At 41.2% G+C, this 18,775-nt stretch overlaps 1 protein-coding gene across 4 annotated transcripts in view; it reads left to right on the plus strand.

Annotated features, from left to right (window-relative positions):
• Window positions 1-17,113, plus strand: part of NCEH1 (neutral cholesterol ester hydrolase 1) — a 45,213-nt gene extending 28,100 nt beyond the window's left edge. For all 4 annotated transcript variants that reach the window (XM_078069179.1, XM_036075650.2, XM_078069191.1 and 1 more), the window contains 3 exons: window positions 916-985; window positions 11,336-11,507; window positions 13,431-17,113. In XM_078069179.1, the coding sequence (XP_077925305.1) occupies window positions 916-985; window positions 11,336-11,507; window positions 13,431-14,048 (860 nt within the window). In that variant the 3' untranslated portion in view covers window positions 14,049-17,113. The remainder of the gene's footprint in view (window positions 1-915; window positions 986-11,335; window positions 11,508-13,430) is intronic.
• The last annotated feature ends 1,662 nt before the right edge of the window (window positions 17,114-18,775 follow it).

The raw sequence follows: 18,775 nt of genomic DNA on the forward strand, positions 1-18,775 counted from the left end.
CATTTCATATTCATTATTTATTCTTTTATTCATGGATTTGTTCATGTTTTCTACAGATGTTTACGGAGTACGTAGGTTTGGCCAGGACTGAGGGGTTTCCTGGGGTTCAGGACTTCAGTATTCGAACAGTTATGTACAAACCTATACCTGTGCCTATCCCAATATGTGCTAGGGGGTGAGGATACAGAAGTGAGTAACAGAAATGATTGGACACTTGCCAAGTGAGACATTCCTCTGGAGGCCAGGAAGTGTAAGTACCAGGAATGGCATGGATTACAAATCCAGCTGGCCTTGTCCACATGATTTTGATCACTCCTGCCAGAGGAAGAGCTCAGGCTGGAGACGCTATGCAGATGGTTATATAGTTATTAAAATTGTTTCTGTCACTGCAAACCTTTGGATCCTCCTTCTAAGAAATGCTAAGATTTCCTAAAATTCTAGTTTTTATGTGTTGGCTTTAACAGAATTTGCTGTTCTTCAAATTGGAAGAATGCAATTGAATTGCAGCAAATGAAGGTATTAAAACAAAAATTTCCTCCAAGGAGGAAACTGTTTATTTGCTGTGATTTTTGGAAAGGCGTACGTTTGAAGAGCTACAAAATCAGAATTAATTTGGTGCATTTCATATAGTCTATTATGAAATACATGTCCAGTTAGTTAAAAACACATTCAAGGGTAATCTAATGTGAATTTCCTGTTATTTTATACTAATTACATTTTATCAGAAACCAGATTTAATCTTTACATCTGTATATGTAACCCTATAAATAAGACATATGTTCACATTTGCTTTTTATTAGTTTTATTATTAATATCTTAAGCCCAAGTCTAAAAGTAATCCACAATGAGCAGAATTTAAGAATTGACAGTATTAAGTAACTTGTTTAATACTGATTGTTCCTTTGTCTCTTTTAGAAATCCGGTATTATGATGAACTGTGTACAGCAATGGCTGAAGAACTGAATGCTGTCATTGTCTCCATTGAGTAAGTAATTAATACTAGTTATAGAGGGCACCTGAGTGGCTTTGAGTCACTTAGTGGGTTAAGTGCGCTGGGCATGGAGCCTGCTTAAGATCTCTCTCTCTCTCCCTCTGCCTACCCCGGCACCCACCCCCCACCCCCGCCGCCTCCCTGCGCATACTCTTTCTTGAAAAGAAAAATACGGGGCACCTGGGTGGCTGAGTTGGTTAAGTGTCTGCCTTCAGCTCAGGTCATGATCCCAGAGTCCTGGGATCGAGTCCTGAATCAGGCTCCCTGCTCAGTGGGGAGTCTGCTTCTCGCTCTGCCCCTCCCCCTGCTCATGCGCTCTCGCTCTCTCTCTCAAATAAATAAATAAAATCTTAAAAAAAAAAAAGAAAAATACTAGTCATAGAAAAAATAGTTTTTAGGAAGGGATCTTAGATAACCATCTACTTACTTTATTTTACAAGCAGGAAAATACAGTGCAAAATACACAAAATACACAAAAGATGAAGGGGTTTGCCCAAGGTCACACAAAATGATTTCTGATACAATTAGCAATTTCTTGAACTACCTTTATAGCACCTTGAATTCTCTTTTTATTTTAGTTTTGCAAACTTCTGGAAAAGGAATTAACTGAAACTAAGAAAAATACGCAATCGGTTATCTACAGCAAATAATTTTGCTTACTGCCTTTTAAAATTTTAAAACCAATCCAGAGTTGGAAAAGTGATCCCCTGGAGTTCCATTCTGTAACTCAGACCTTGTAAATAGAATGTGTTCAACAAATCTCGGTCAATGCAGTTATTGTCGTCATCATTACTAATCGTATTAAGAAGAATATGAGTAAGAATTATAACAATTGTGGTGATGGCAATAATACAAAACCCTGTTGCCTCTTCTGCAGGTGTTGTATGGGTGCTATTACATACATTGTCTCTCCTCCTTCAGATCCTTGTTCAAATATCATCCTTCCGGCAAGACCTTCCTTGATCCTGCTATTTAAAATTGCAACCCACTTTTCCTCTGTTTCATTTTTCTCCAAAACTGTCATCAACCTCTGAGAGATCATCTATTTGACTTATTAGGTATTTATTGTACTGGGTTGAAATAGACGAAGTAAGTTCTGCGGAGACAGAAAATTTGGGGATTTTGGCCTGTTTTGTTCATTGTTAATCACTGGCGCCTGGAAACATCCCTGGCAGATGGTGAGCATTCAACCAATGTTTATGGAACAAATGAATAGGAGTCTTTCTTTTTGTTTTTTGTTGTTGTTGTTGTTGTTGTTGTTGTTTAAGATTTTATTTATTTATTTGACAGAGAGAGAGACAGCTAGAGAGGGAACACAAGCAGGGGGAGCGGGAGAGGGAGAAGCAGGCTTCCCGCCGAGCAGGGAGCCTGATGCGGGGCTTGATTCCAGGACCCTAGGATCATGACCTGAGCCGAAGGCAGACACTTAACGACTGAGCCATCCAGGCGCCCTGAATAGGAGTCTTTCTTAATTCTCATATAAATCATTCAAGATAAATATTTTTATATTTTTCTCTTAGATGAGGAAATGAGGTCACAGAGCTAGCCAGTTATATAAATAGAGTGAGGCATTAAGCCCACATCCTGAGGCCCCTATACTCTTTGACCCAGTATCCAGCCAGTATTGAAGGACGCTGATAATGCCAAGGGACAGGGCTATGATCACATTGACCACCTTCCACACTCCGAGCTTATCCAGAGCTCCTCTTCCCTCTGCCTCTCTCTGCCCGCTGTTCTTCTGTTCATGGCTTATCCCCTCTGTGTGCCTGCCTCAGATCTGAGACCTAAGAGAATCCTTTCATCTGCAGTCTCTCAGAAGGGCTGGTTTCCCAAGTCATTTGGGCAGCGATGACCCTTGAACATGAGACTTAGAGTCACACAGAGCAATGCGGCGCCTGCCTCTTGAGCAGATTTGCCTCCTAGAGAGCTCTGGACAGCTCCTGGCTGGCTCTGGCCTCTCCACAGGCCCCCCAGATCACCGAAGGGCCCGTGGTGCAGTTTTGAAATGCAGGAGCCTTCTAGTGAAGGCTTGCATCTAGCCAGGGCAGCTGGCGAGGGGAAAGCAGAGTCTGCTGAAGTAGCTGGGCCCCCTTATGGAGCAAGGCCCTATAGCTCAGAGCTGCGGAACCAGCCTTCCAGTGGTTTCCTGTGTAGCTCTGGCTCCTCACAGGCCTGAGGACAGGAGGGAAACTGCACCTGCTTTACTTGGCACCATGAGGATTCTCCACACAGGACCTTACCATCCCGGGCTTCAATGGAAACAATGGGCAACATGTCTAAATTCTTCCTTGATGGCCATCTCCACCTGTGAGCATCTGTCTCCAGTAAAATAGGTGTTCTCTTAAGTCTAGGCTTATTACACAACATATAAGGATGGATGGGATGTTTTTAAGAAGATCTCTTTTAAATATGGAAGGGACTGCTTTCATCTTAACTTTCCATTCTGCCCCATGTCGGTGGTACGGTATCCACAAGTTTATCACTGGGAGGCACCACAGCAGTAGGCAAGGACCATTACCCATGACCATCTGACTTCAGGCAAATCATTTAATGTCATGTGCAAACTGGGCTGAGGAATCCTTCCTGTGTGTCTAGAATGTGAGCTACTGGGAAGAGAAATCCTATCTTCCTTCCTCTGGTTTCCATCACTGAGCTGAAGACTTAGAACATATATGCTAAGTAAACATGCTTTGAGTTAGGTTAATGACTGCAGAGAACTGTCATGAGAATTGGTTTGGACAACTGAGCTAAAAGGGCTTTAGATACTCTAAAGCACTAGACAAGTCTGGAGGATTAGTGCTGTAGTCCATAGAACGGAATGGTCCAACTTACAAATTTATTTATCAGCACCTGTTTGGAGCTCACAGCTCTCTTTGCAGAAATCAAGAGTGAAAGTGGTTAGAATCTAGGCTAGCCAGCCCACAAAGAGCCACATAACCATGCATAGCCAACATCACGTGATCATGGTTCTCTTGGAAAGTATATTCAGAGGTCTACCTTGGGAACGTTATTTCTTCTCAGTGCTCATCTCATTCCCCTTTCTTTTATTCCAGAAATATTTATTGAACTTCTGTTATGTGCCAGTTACTATGTTACACTCTGCTAACATCACAGTGTAAGACAGACATAATTCCTGCCCTCATGGAGTTTACAGTCTAGGTGAGAAAATAAACAGTGAACAAGTAATGTTACATTGTGATAAGTGATGTGAAGTAGAAGGCTAAGTAGTAAGGAGGCATCAAATAGGTAAGATCTTACCTAGTTTGAAGGGTCAGAAAATTCATCCCTTAAAGAAAGCAATGTTTGCATTGAGCTCCTAAGAATGAGCAGAATCTAGTTTGACAAAATGAGTTGGTCATGAGAGTCCAAAGTGGTGTAATGAGAGGGCTTGGAGGAAGGGAAGGAAGCAGAGAGCCCTAAGGGAACAAAACAAGAGAGAAGACAGATGGAGAGGTTTCTGGTGATGACTAAGGAAAATAAGAAAGAAAAGCAGATGATCTTGAGAGCCTTAGGAGGATGATAGACCCTTGGTTCTCCTGGAATTCTACCTTCTAGCAGGGAGCTGTCTGGGGGCAACTTCTCCTTATCCGTGAGGCCCACAGGAGTTAGATGGTGGTGGCATGGCTTAGTTCCTGTGTGGTGTGGCCCTGGGGAGGGTTATAACCTGAGGAAGCTGGTAGGCAAGGGCTGGGGTCAGCCCCAGTAATGGAATCACTCCCACGAAGCCAGTACTGGGAGCTGGCATGTCTCCATTCGTGTTGCTGGTGTTGGCTCACGCACAATTCTGGGGACCCAGCAACTAAGGTAGATAAAGGTCTCAAGTTATAAAACTAGGCCATGCCTCTGCTCAGTTGCTTCTATAACACCATGCTGCTTTTACATATTAATGGCACAAGTATTTGTTAAATAAATGCAAAAGTTCATCTTATACTACCCAAGATGCATGGATGTATCCTCATTTATATAATCTAAGAAGGTCCTATTTTTATATTCATAAACCTATTTTCATAAATTTTAGTGCAGGTTAGCTAAACATTGCACCTTTTAACCTGTAGCTTATATAATAAGACACAGTACTGGAACCATAAGACATAAGAGAAAAGAAAGATTTAATTTCTTTTCTTTTTTTTTTTTTTAAGATAGAATGCAGGATAATAGCAAAGTAGGCATGTTGGATATTATTAAATTCTATTTAATAAATCTACTTAATTCTATAATTAAATTCTACAAGGCATTTAGGTGGCTTTTTGGGTATGGAAAACTGTTTTAAGTTGTGTTTTGCTTTTAATTAAATCTTTACTACACTCAAACTCTCTATGTAGATGGAGACCTAGTCCCATTCCACCAAATGTCAGGTGGCCTTGTGCACAGAGCCCTTAAAACTTTACAGAGCTATAAAGAATGTTGCTAAAGTAGACAGAAAAGAAGCTGGAGCACCTATCTAAGTTTGCTGCTAACAGAGTTATAAGCAATGGGATTTTTATGCTTCTGTTGTTTTTAATCCGTAAAATTAGATGAGTGCAAGCTGACAAAATCACAGTGGTTTTAGGAGGCCCAATACAACACTCATCGCAGTAAATAGTTGTACGAATAAGGTACTCAGAAAAGCAGAGTGAATGGTGACCTAGCTGTGACTTTCTCTCTGTGCCTTTTCCTGCTGTTCTTCTGAGTCCCGAGCCTAGAAATCTTCATGCGTCACTCCTACCTGGGCAGCCCTGGAAGGTGGGCAGACCAAATTCCTAAGCGTTCTCCTCCAAGAAAGGAAAGATTTGCTAAAAACTTTCCTTTCACTCAGCCTAGGCCAACTTCAGCAAATCTAAAGTCCAGCATCACAAATAATTTAAAACTAGAGAAAGCTAATGTTGTGCTTCTTTTAAGACGTAGCTTGTTTTCTTTTCTTCCCTGTCATTGACTAATGAATCTCTCCTCTTTAGACATATTCATCTAATGTCTTCCCGGCTCTGTTTTCTAGTAACATGAAAAATCCACTGGTTTCTCTCTTGTGGTTTTAGGTCTTCGAGAATTTCAGGGGAGCGGCGGGTGTGGGAGGTTAGGGGGGTAATGGGAGCTCTTACAACAAGTCTGAGTTGCAGCTGCAGCGCACCATGACTACAAGGCGACCCACAGGTGTGTAGTCCAGTTCCAGCCACACCTGGACTAGAGAAAATGTTTAGCTCCCGAAGTCACACAAGGAGAGGAGGCCAGGAGGAGGAGGCACCAAGCCTACTTGGGCTTCTGTAGCCACCTGGGAGTGCTCTGGCTCTTTATCTACCTTTGAGGTTATAGGCAAAATTTGCATCTGAATGGGAGGAGGTAGTTTAGATCCACATTTAGAGCCTGGGGAGATCCCCACGGTGTACTTAGATAAGTCTTCAATTGTGAACTGTGCATCAGAGAATCACATTGTTTAAACAGATCCCAGTGGATCCCAGTTCTAGGCTCAATCACTCCTAGGATTTTGGCAAAGCATCCTGACCTCTGTCAGTTCTTTTGAATGTCATTCTTACCCAGTGGGTCAAGCCTTCCCTAATCTCAGCTCTCCCTTGCTGAATGACTATGGTCAAACTATCGCAGGGGCCGACATCAAAGTCTTTAGTATGCAATTATGACTTTCCATCTACTACTAGAGGAAACAGAGATGTCCTTGATGTGACCTATTGTCGGAGAGACTTTGAGGGCTCCGAGGAAGGAGAGTGACTTTTGGCTGGGCTCTCCGGAAGGTTTCACGGCGAAGCGGCACTTGAGATGAGACTTACAGGACAGGCACATTGGATGAAGACTTGCTGGGGAAGGGCAGAAGATGGAGACAACAAAGCACTGGGAATGGGAACAGGGAAACTGCTCAGACAACAGTGACAGTATGGCTGGACTCAGTGATATTTCTGAACCTTGGCTGTGCATCAGAATTATTGGGGGGAATTTCCCTTCAAATACAGATATGCAAGACTCCACACCAGATCAAATACGTTGGAATGTTTTGTAGAGGGGCTTAAACCTCAGTGTTTTTGTAAAGCTCCCAAGATTATCGTAAGGTGCACACAGAGTTGAGAAACTCTGAGCTATGCATTAGAATACAAGAAGTGGAGTTCTTGGAGATGTGTCCGGGGAGTGGGTGGGTTAGGAACAATTTCTTTTTTTATGTTTTTAAAGCCATATGGCTTATTACTTGTCTCACCACAGAAAGTGCTATATGACATATTTTATATGTAAAAGCTACAAAATAAATCTTTAAAATTTTGTGTGGAAGGAAGAAAAGTATATTATTAAAGATGTACCATGTGCCAGGCACTGTGGGAGGTGGTTTGTTTGAGAATATTGCAAAACCACTGAAATCATGAGACACGTTCTGGGATGCCAGAAATCTGTAGTTCTGAGAATTTACTGCTCCGGTGAGGTACTGAGAAAACACATGTACTCATACACATTTATAAGGCTGTCGGTTTCTGAAGAAGGAGAATATTTTCTTTCTTTCTTTTTTTTTTTTTAAAGATTTTATTTATTTATTTGACAGAGAGAGACACAGTGAGAGAGGGAACACAAGCAGGGGGAGAGGGAGAGGGAGAAGCAGGCTTCCCCCGGACCAGGGAGCCCAATGTGGGCTCGATGCCAGGACCCTGGGATCATGACCTGACACCAAAGGCCGACACTGAGCCACTCAGGCGCCCCAAGGAGAATATTTTCTAAGGCAGGGGTTACACGTGGGTTTTGAAGTCAGTGGTGAATTCACCACACAGCTTTGCCCCATACGAGCTGTTGTAAACAAGTTACCCCTCCTTGAGCCTCACGTTCTCATTATTACACCCACAAGTTTGCCCTGCGATTTGGGTGAAACACATCTACAGAGTACTTGGCAGGGGGCGGGGGGGGGGGGTGCCTCACCTAGCAGGAATAAGATAATATTTATAGAGTGTACGCATTTATTAAATTGATTAAGCTTCATTCCTGGGTTCACAACCAAATTTTGCTAGAAGGAGGTGTGTGCAATAACAGATAGGCAGAAGCCAGCTCTGCAGAGTTATCTATCCCTGCAGTGAGCTGGGCAAATTAAGACCATATTTGCCACAAATTCAGCAGGTGCTTTAACTCAAGATCTATAATTTTGAAATTTAAAAAAGTCAAATCCTCTTTTCATACTTTGCAGGAACATATCTTTAAACAAAAGTATCAGATAAATATATTTGTTTATATATAAGTAAATATATTTATATGTATATAAATAAATATATATAAATATATTATATATATTTACATATATATGTAAAATTTATTTATCTTTGGCTCTAGCACTCATAAATTTTCTCCTGACTCTGAGTTTTCTGTGTCTCCAAAAATATTACAGAACTTTTGCTGTACTTCTCAGGTCAATTTCAAGTTACTTTGAAGGTTTATCTTACACTAGGTGACCTCAGAAGTATATAATTTCACTCTATTTTCCAATCTATGAAAATAGTGTCCCTTCTTATTGAATAAAACTAGAGAAAGTTTCCAGCTTAAACAAAGATAGGAGGGATTAGGAAGCAGATCTTTAAGGGTACCAGGAAGACTCTATTATGACCTGCTCGTTGCTTACTTTGTTATCTGAGCCAATTATTAATCAACTGATAAGATTGAGGCAGTAGCAAGGCTTTTTTTAGATTACCAGTTTCCCTTGATTCAAAGTCACAAAGACCTTTAGGGAAACAACATCCGAAGATTCAATTCATGTGTGTGTACTGGTAGAATGTGTTCTGACATCCTGGGCTACCTGGAAAACAGTTTATCATGATATATGGAATCTTGCTAAGACAAAATAGCCTTTATTGTCACAACTTGAGTCATGAAGTGCATTTGTTTTTATTTCATTGAAAGAATTAAGAGTTCAGCTTGGGGGTGCCTGGGTGGCTCAGTGGGTTAAGCAGCTGCCTTCAGCTCAGGTCATGATCCCAGGATCCTGGGTCAGGTTCCCTACAGGGGATCTTATCTCTCCCCTGATCTGCTTTCTCTCTCACTGTCTCTGTCCCTATCTCTGTCTCTCTCTCTCAAATAAATAAATAAAATCTTAATAAAAAAAAAAATCAGCTTGGTAAGGGGCGCCTAGATGGCTCAGTTAGTTGAGCTACTGACTCCTGATTTCTGCTCATGTTGTGATGTTTGCGTTGTGAGATTGAGGAGCCTCGTGTAGGGCTCCACGCTAGGCGTGGAGCATGCTTAAGATTCTGTCTCTCTCTCTCTCCCTCTGCCCCTCCCTCCTCTCTCTCCCTCTCTCTTAAAAAAAAAAAAAAAATTTCAGCTTGGTGAAACTGAAGTTGAAAATTGAGATCTTGTCCTACAACTGGGGGTAAATGGAATCCTATGAGATGGCGCCATCTAGTGGAAAAAATGGTGTAATCCTACTCCTTTCACTCATTAACCAATAGTATAGCAGGCGCTGTAGGACATAATGAGATTCAACGGGAGAAAAACACATTTTGGATGATTAATTGATCCACAGATGGAAAAATAAAAAAGAAGTTAGAAAAATCATTTAGTCCGTTATAAGGCAACCACTAAGGGAATTTTTTTATTGCATTTAGAATTTTCAAAATGCAGTCATTCTTGAGTAACCAGATCAATGTTCACTACTTCTTGGAGTATTTCACAAATATTTGTCCATTTGATTGTATCTGTACTGAATGTCAAGATACTTAATTAACTAGTTGGATTTTAGATGGGGGAGAAATTAGTTTCCGAGAATAAGTATGTTAATTATAAAATAGAAATTAAAAGACCTGAGTTCTTAATATTATTAGAGTTTAAGTAATTAGTTTCTATCCCACCTTGTTTTTATCTGTGCTTGACTTATTTTACAAATAAAGTAACTTGTAGGTGCCTCGTTTCTTTTGTCTGCAAAAGGAAGGTGTTAATTCTCAAAAAGGGTTTACTGGATGGATGATATGTGCCTAGCACATGGATGGATACTGGGAACACAGTGATGAATAAAACACAGTCTTGATATCAGAGAACACACTTTTTAGAGGAAATACATAAAGAAATCATTTTAAGATGAGGCAGAAAGAACAGTAATCTACCCCAGCACGTAGAATTATCAAGGAGTGGTACCCAGCTCAGCCCTGAAAGTGAGTGGAGTTTTAATCAAGGAACTCTACCTGGAGGTGGCCAAACCCTTGCATAAGGATTAAAGGATGAGTGAGAATTAAGGAGGAAAGGAGGAGGAGATTGAGAGGATCCTCCAGGCCCAGTCTACCAGCAAATACGGATTTGTAAAATGATATTATGGGTGGGGCGTTTGACAAAACTAGGTTCTTTGGAACTCTTAAGGGCATAGGAATCCTACAAAGTATACAGAGTAGGGTCCCAAAGGGACTCTGATATTACAAAGTGGGGTGATAGGAGAAGCCTCAGAAGTGTCCCAGAGGGCCTGTCCTGGCCATCTGGCAGACTTGGCTTCCTTTTTGCCGGTTGGCAACTAGCCTTTCAGTTCCATCCTCCCAGGGAGTGAATTCATTGCCTGGGTTTCATGTCAGACTGGCATGACCTCTTCATCGGAGTACAGTTTTACTATATGTCTCAGGTAAATCATGAAGGATACCATATGGAGCCATTAAACATGAGACTAATGAAATGGTTAATGTTGCCAGGTCACCTTCTAATCCATCGGTGTTGTGAACTGGAACACTGACTTCCAGAAATAAAATGTCAAAATCTATTGTGGTTCTACCCATATCTTAATAATCAACACCTACCTTTAACTTTGAAATTTTGTTTTTCCATTGTGGTGGTCTAGGTGTTTGTTTTGTTTGGTGGCTGATAATAAAAAAAAAGGGGGGGGGGGTGAGGACTATTGCTAATACAAAAGCATTACATTCTTAAACTAAGTGTTTGATTTGCAAGAAAATGAATGGTTCAGGATGCCTGGGTGGCTCAGTCAGTTAAGCGTCTGCCTTCGGCTCAGGTCATGATCCCAGGGTCCTGGGATCGAGCCCCGCATCGGGGTTCTTGCTCGGATAGGAGTCTGCTTCTCCCTCTGCCTGCCACTCCCCCTGCTTGTGCGCTCTCTCTCTCTCTGACAAATAAATAAATAAAATCTTAAAAAAAAAAAGAAAATGAATGGTTCATTTTTATATTTATTTTATTATTATTATTTTTTTAAAGTAAGCTTTGTGCCCAATGTGGGGCTCGAACTCACAACCCTGAGATCAAGAGTCGTATGCTCTACCGACTGAGCCAGCCAGGCGCCCCTTTATATTTATTTTAATTCCTCACTTGCTTATTTCTGTGTCAAAAGAGCCAGTTTCCCCTTAAACCTTAAATGGCCTATAAAGACTTGGTGAAGTCCTTAAATGAATACAACTTTTGTCTTCACAGATACAGGCTAGTTCCAAAAGTTTATTTTCCTGCACAAATTCACGATGTTATGCGTGCCACGAAGTATTTCCTGCAGCCGGAAGTCTTACACAAGTATTCGGTTGACCCAGACAGAATTGGCATCTCTGGTGACAGTGCTGGTGGGAATTTGGCCGCTGCTCTGGGCCAGCAGGTAACAGATACTGCCCTTCGGTGCTGGAGGTAGGAGGGCGCCGGCTAACCTCCTGCAGACAGATGGACAAATATTCTCCACCACGTATGGCAAAGGCGTAGCAGGTGGGCTGGTCGGTAGGGGGCCAAGTTATTCAGAAGCCTGCACTTGGAGAGCTCTCAGATCTTTTTGAAGTAGGAAGAGGGGTCAATGAAAGAAGTGTCATCTCTCAGTCCTTGGAAAGGCCCTGATTACGATTAATATGAAAAAAAGGGCTAATATTTTATAGGGCTCTCTTGCTGTTCAAGGATATGCATGGAAATCAAGTATCCCTGGCTTCTTGTCCATGTTGGACCTGAAAAATGGGGGTCTTTGTGCTTAAATTCCAATTGCTAAGATTGCTTCCTTAGAACTTTGAGGTAAATGGAAAAGTTAAAAAGCGTTTCCCAGAGTTTTGTTTTTTTTTTTTAAATACAGACGAAAAAAATTAAAATGGGTCAGCCACTTCGAAAGTTATCCCACAAGTTCATCTGAGCTTACCTGGTTAAATTCTTTGAAAACTATCTAGGTCTAAGAGCACCCAGAATTTTGGGCAGCTGCATAAATTCAAAGATAAGTACATTTTCTTCCTCTGATGGATTAAATAAGTTTAGAACACCAGCTCTGTCTTCTCGCCTCCAAATTTCTTTTGGTATTCTCAAATAGCATCTACCTTTTTATCTGTGGTGCACCTTGGTTTCTTCTCCTTTGCTACATGTATGTAAAGAACTTTGTTCTCTGGTATTGGCGGGGTTGCTGTACCTGTGTCCAAATGTGGTAAGAAGGAAGTGCTGAGGTAGCAGAGCGAGAGCATCATGGGCTTTACAATGAGAACTGGGATGGAAGCCAGTCCCCCTGCTTTGAGAGCTATAGGGCTTTGGGCAAGCACCTTAACATCTCTAAGCCACAGGAAAATGAGGATAATGCCATCTGATTGCAGGGCTGTTGCCAGAACTTAGTGAAATGATGTATATACAATTCCTGGCACGTATCAATAGTACCATTAACCGATCATTTCCTTTTGCTTTGACAAAGCAGTTACATCTTCCCTGGGGATGGGGTTCTAAACTCTGACGTGAAACAAAATTGTATATGGCTAAAGTGACATTGAAGATTGTTTGTTGCCTATAAAACACAGTGACCTAGTTAGCTGCCTCTCAGAGGTTACATGAAAATATGTATCATTTTAGACACAGTTCTAGTGTCTAAAATGAGGCAGTATGTTCGCATTTTGCGGGGGTTTGGGGGACTTGAGATCTGCGGAGGTAGGGGATGCATTCACGTTCCCATTTGAACTCTTGGGCGCATGCTCATTAAGGAGAATGGATGGCATGTTGCCAGCACCATTTAAATTCTCTCTCACCCAGTATGAATACTAACTGCTCATCAGAGGAGATACCCCGAGGTCTTTCTCAGACACTTTGGAGTCCCATTGTCTGTTCCTTTAGCTTTTCCTACCCCTCTCCTCTGGAAGGGTCAGACTAGTTTGTTTCTCTCCAGGAAGCCATTGCCTTTTGGGGCCTTGCAGAGAATACTGAACTAAATAAGGTTCACACGTTATCCATCCGTCTTACCCCGCAAGGTGTGCTAGTGCCAAAGAATAGAGACAAGTAAAGTGTGCATGGGGGTTTGAAGACCTAAGAGATCACATACATCTGCAGGGTCCACTCAAATATCATATCTTTCTTAGTAAATATCCAGCAGCTTGATTGGGGTGGTGGTAGTGGTCAGTGGTAGGGAAGTTTTATTTTTTAAACTACATTACTTAATCCCATGGCTGGTAGAAATTTCATACTTTTACCCTTTGCTTGATGCAAAGTAAGGCATCAAGCTACCTTATAAGGTGTGGTTTCTGTAAAATGAGCCATGCAAAAAGAAATAATGTGTTTGCTTCCTCTTCTCCAGTTTACTCAAGATGCCAACCTCAAAAACAAGCTCAAGGTGCAAGCTTTAATTTACCCGGTTCTTCAAGCTTTAGATTTTAACACACCCTCTTATCAGCAAAATGTGAACACACCAATCCTGCCCCGTTATGTTATGGTGAAGTACTGGGTAGACTACTTCCAAGGCAACTATGACTTTGTCCAGGCAATGATAGTTAACAACCACACTTCACTCGATGTGGAAGAGGCGGTTGCCCTCAGGGCCCGTCTAAACTGGACGTCCCTCTTGCCTGCCTCCATCACAAAGGACTACAAGCCTGTCATGCAGACCACTGGCAATGCCAGGATTGTGCAGGAGATCCCTCAGCTGCTGGATGCCCGGGCAGCCCCACTCATCGCAGAGCAGGAAGTCCTGCGGCATCTCCCGAAGACCTATATTCTGACGTGTGAGCATGACGTCCTACGAGACGACGGGATCATGTACGCCAAGCGTCTGGAGAGCGCAGGTGTGCGGGTGACCCTAGATCACTTTGAGGATGGTTTCCATGGCTGCATGATTTTCACCCGCTGGCCCACCAACTTCTCAGTGGGAATCCGGACTAGGGATAGTTACATCAAGTGGCTGGATCAAAACCTGTAAACAAGTAACATTTCTAGAATGCTTGAGCCCCTCTTGACCTCCTGCACTTGCTTTGGAAAGAGATGCACTTTTTAGTTGACTGATTTCCCCTTGTGACTTCTGAGTGATGGAATCTCTATTCCTTGCATACCTTATGTTAATTTAATTTTTGGAAATGTGTTTGACTAACGTCCATACAAAATGTCTGAAGCTGGTTCTCAAAGTGGGCTAGTGTCTCTGTTCTTTTTGTTTTAGCCAAACTACTACCAGTACTCACGGCTGCAGAGAGCAGGACGAGGAGCTGAAATAGCTTTGGGTTCTGTCTTCATCAAGAAATTCTTTCTAGAAGAAATTCTTCCAGCTGTGGATGACATAGTGACCCTTAATGAGTAAAGAAAATGTGGGCTCTTCAACTTGCTAGGGTTTGCTTTAAATTCAGAGCAGTGTTACTTGGGTGCACGTAAAGGTCGGTGCTGGGTACCAAGTGACCTCTGTTCTTTATGGATAGATGGTTTTGTTTCCTATGGGAATTTCACCAAGGGTGTTCTAGCAAGGACAAGTTTCTCAAATAACTTTCTTCCTTTAGAGCGTTAATTTTATGTGATAGCTATCTGTAAGTCCAGTTGGATTAGAATGATACTTGAAAGTTACTTTTTACCACTATTATTAGAAAATATAGAGTCACATGGACTGGATATCGTTACATTGTTAAGTTTTTTGGTTATGCTATCTCCGTGGGGGTGATCTTCTGAGAGTAAATTCATTTAGCTGTAGGATAAATTTTCCATTACAGAACAAGTAAAATAGACAAATGAACCAACCTATTTATTTTCATAATGAATATTTCTGATGTAAATTACCAAGAGCAGTGTGTAATATATTTGGCATAGTCAGAAAAGAAGATACATTTAATACTGAAATTATGAAAAATACCTTTAGAGGGTCTAGTTTATTCTTAAAAACTCAATTTTTTCACTTACATGGCTTTAAAATGGGGCTATTTTGGTATATATAATGTATTGTTTATTTTTTAAGTTATTTAATGTTAATATATGCAGCAAACTTAAGATTTTTCAGAATAACGTCTATAACGAATATTAAAAATAATATTTTTTAAAACAACTACCTTAGAATTATATCCACATGTAATTTTATGGAAAGAGGTAAAGTAGCTATTAATACTACTGCACATTAGGCTTAAATATTTTGATGTTCATAAGCAATCACAAATTACAATAATTAGAAACTATGACTACACCTGGGAAAGTCGTCCAAGTTTATAGTTCAGTAACTTAGGTAAGACACACACTGCTCATTTCTGCCCTCTATGGTCAGAGGAACACTAACTCATATTCTCCTGGGTGACACATACATCTGCACCTGGTGCCTTCACCTCTTTTTATCTCCTTCCAGCCTGGTCTCGAATTTACGATAGCCCAACCTTGACTTCATGTAAAGCCTTCACTGCCAGTGGGAACATCTTCAGAATTGCAAGGGACTCCAGTTCTGGGTTGAGTACCCCTGCCCTCCTTCCTGCCATTCTGACCACGCTCCCCCCGCCCCCCCACCCCTGCCCTTTGCAGGGGTTGCAGAAGGGAGCAGAACAGCAGGTCATGATACAGCCCATCCATCAGTGGACAGGATGGAGTGGAGAGAAAGTGAAACCTTTTCGCTTGTTTGAAAGGGGGGCACTTCCCACTTCCGCAATGAAATCAATGAAAATGTGCACCCTTATTTTTCATTTATTATACAAGCCAGTAGCATTTTATGTACAAAATATGTGTGTATGCATGTGTGCCTGTGTATGTCTAAAAAATAATCATGCAGATTAACATGCTAATGGACAGAGACAAGTCATTGACCATTTCTGGGCCTTTTTCCCCTTCCCTCTAAAATCAGTGATTTGAATTACTTAATCTACGAGGTCTCTTCCAACTGTAAATTCCAACCATTTTGTCAGACTGGAAAATTGTATTGGCTTCTTCTCCAGTGGTTTTTTGTTTGTTTGTTTGTTTGTTTTCTAGGGTTTTTTTTTGTAGGTCATGTTTTCATATACATAGACACAAATCTCATCAAAGATTTTGTTTTTCTAAAAAACCAGGATTTTGGTTCTTACTCTTTGACAGCTACTCTCCTCGTTTAATACTATTGGTTTTTTTAATACCGTTTGAAGGGACCAATGTCTGGGCCTTAGTTTGAGTTTATCTACCTCTAGAAAGCAAGGAAAATATACACGCAAAGAGTTTCTTAAAATGGCATATTTTCCCCCAGAATTATGAGTCAAATGCTATAGTAATTACAGACAACAAATGATTCTAGATCTTTAAAGGGTTCTCTTGGATGAGAAGGGAGTGAAAGAAAAAGGGTCAACCACTGTTTCGAATGAAACACTTGAGTTTCATTAAAGCTTTTATGTGTGTGAATAATTTGTCTAATGACTTGCACTGGATCCCACCTCAGACCTTGCTTGAAGTTCTTTCTTGAAATTCTTCCTGGAATAATAACAGTTGGGATCAGGATACACAAAAACCAGTAGGTACAAGACAGGTTAAACCAACCAAAAATCTGAATGCTCAGGACTCCTTTGGGAAGCCTACAGAGTTTATGGTGAAGATATCCTAGCTTGGGGTGAATTCGCTGTCTTTCAATTTTTGTTCTTATATTAAAAAGTTTATGCTCCGCAGATTTATTTTATAGTATGATGGCTTTGTTTTGTTTTCCTATTTTATGGAAAAGTTGATAGTCTTTTTGTAGTATTGTTGTTTGTGAAATATGAACATAAATATATGAAGAAAAAAACATTGAAGTGCTGTGAATATCGTGGAGTGTAAATTAGTCTTAACGTTTTATCATTTATTTGTGAAGAATTTGAGACTATTGTATAATTATCTTGTTGGCTATGATATTTTATGCATGACCTCTTAACCTTTGACCTTTTGCTTATTTCCCACTGCCAAGAGGAAGGCAGATTTTATGAAGGATTTTGGTAGCAAATCTATTTTATAAGATGAAAATCCACAGTGGAGGCAGGAAAGTCTGTATCTGTTTCGACTCAAGTTTAGAAATAAAATGGCTCCATCTGGGAATGTGCCTCTTTTACTTCTTCTCGTCTCCTTTTCTGGTTCCTATCTCTCTCTCTGTATCTCGGATCCCTAGCCACAGCTCTGCCCAAATCTTCTGCCCACCGAAGTCCCCCAGCTGCCTTTTGATCATTGAGAGGTTGGTCAGTGGCCACCTTGATGACATTCATTTTGTGTCTGGATCCAGTATGTGCTGCTCATATTGGGGAATCCTTTCTTGGACTGGCTAGAATCTTTGCCAAAGTGAGGCAGGCCCTGAGACTATTTGGGGACTTTTAGTACACATATTAGAAAGGGATGACCCTGGTGCAAATGAATTTAGATTTGAAGTAGTTTAGCCACAGAAGTATCACTTTCACTGGAGGCAAGGTTTCAAATTGACCCTGACATTACAAGCAAATCTAATAATTTCACACTTGAGTTTATTATGCTGAGTTTATATCAATGTTATAGGAATGTTTAAAATTCAAAGTGAATTGTTCATATTGGTTCTAAACGGTCACATACCTGTGTGTAAATTATGTTTTTCTACTCAATTATAGTTTCTTTCATCTTCTCCAACAAAATCTCTGGGGTAGGGCTATATTTTGTTGGAGAGACCCACTAACAGTTCCAGCAATTCTTTGGAGCATTGAAGATGTACTCTGTGTGTTTTAATATTGTTTCTCTTGTGATTGGCATTTTTTTATCCCCCATTTTTTTTAATACCCTCTCCTACTTTCCAATAGATCCTGTATTTAAACATCTAGAAGATGTTGGTGTCAGTACCAGTGTCCCCAGATCTCAGAGATTGGCAACATAAATATGATTTCTGGTAGGCATACATGGGCTGCGTAGCCATGTCACTTTAGAACCAGCATCTTGTGTCATTAGAGAGGCTGGCGACATCTTGTGTCTTGTGTGGAAGGCTCCTCCCCCAGATTTTCTCACAGCTGGCCCACTGTTGACAGGAGGTTGAGAGCCCCACCTTCTGGAGAGACTGTCTGCCCAAACGAGACCCAACCCTTCCAGGCACCAGGCTTTCTTCAGCCCCTTCTGATTGCTGTCGATTGCTGCCCGTTTGCCATCTCACTTCTCCATCTGCAATTCTCGGTATTTGATTGTTTTCTGTTTTCCTCATATTTAAATGTAAGCTCCATGAAGGCAGGGACTTTATTTTGTTCATTCCTGTTTCCTCAGCACTTAGAACAGAGCACACAGTGGACTATCAAAATGTGTTGCTTTTGTTTTTTTTAAAGGGGGGGGTGCAGAGGGCGAGGGAGAGAGAATCCCAGGCAGACTCCATTCCATTCCCAGTGCAGAGCCTGCTGCGAGGCTCAATCTCACAACTCTGAGATCACGACCTGAGCCAAAATCAAGAATTGGATGCTCAACCAACTGAGCCACCCAGGCGCCCCTTTGATGGGCGCCTGGGTGGCTCAGTTGGTTAGGCGACTGCCTTCAGCTCAGGTCATGATCCTGGAGTCCTGGGATCGAGTCCCACATCGGGCTCCCTGCTCAGCAGGGAGTCTGCTTCTCCCTCTGACCCTCTTCCCTCTTGTGCTCTCTGTCTCTCATTCTCTCTCTCAAATAAATAAATAAAATCTTTAAAAAAAAAAAAAAAGCATTTTTGAACAAATAAATCCTCACTGAGAAAAATTGAGCTTATAAGAATTAGGTTATTATTGT

This window comes from Halichoerus grypus, chromosome 1, assembly GCF_964656455.1.
Source record: "Halichoerus grypus chromosome 1, mHalGry1.hap1.1, whole genome shotgun sequence".
In the NCBI taxonomy this organism is placed as follows: domain Eukaryota; kingdom Metazoa; phylum Chordata; class Mammalia; order Carnivora; family Phocidae; genus Halichoerus; species Halichoerus grypus.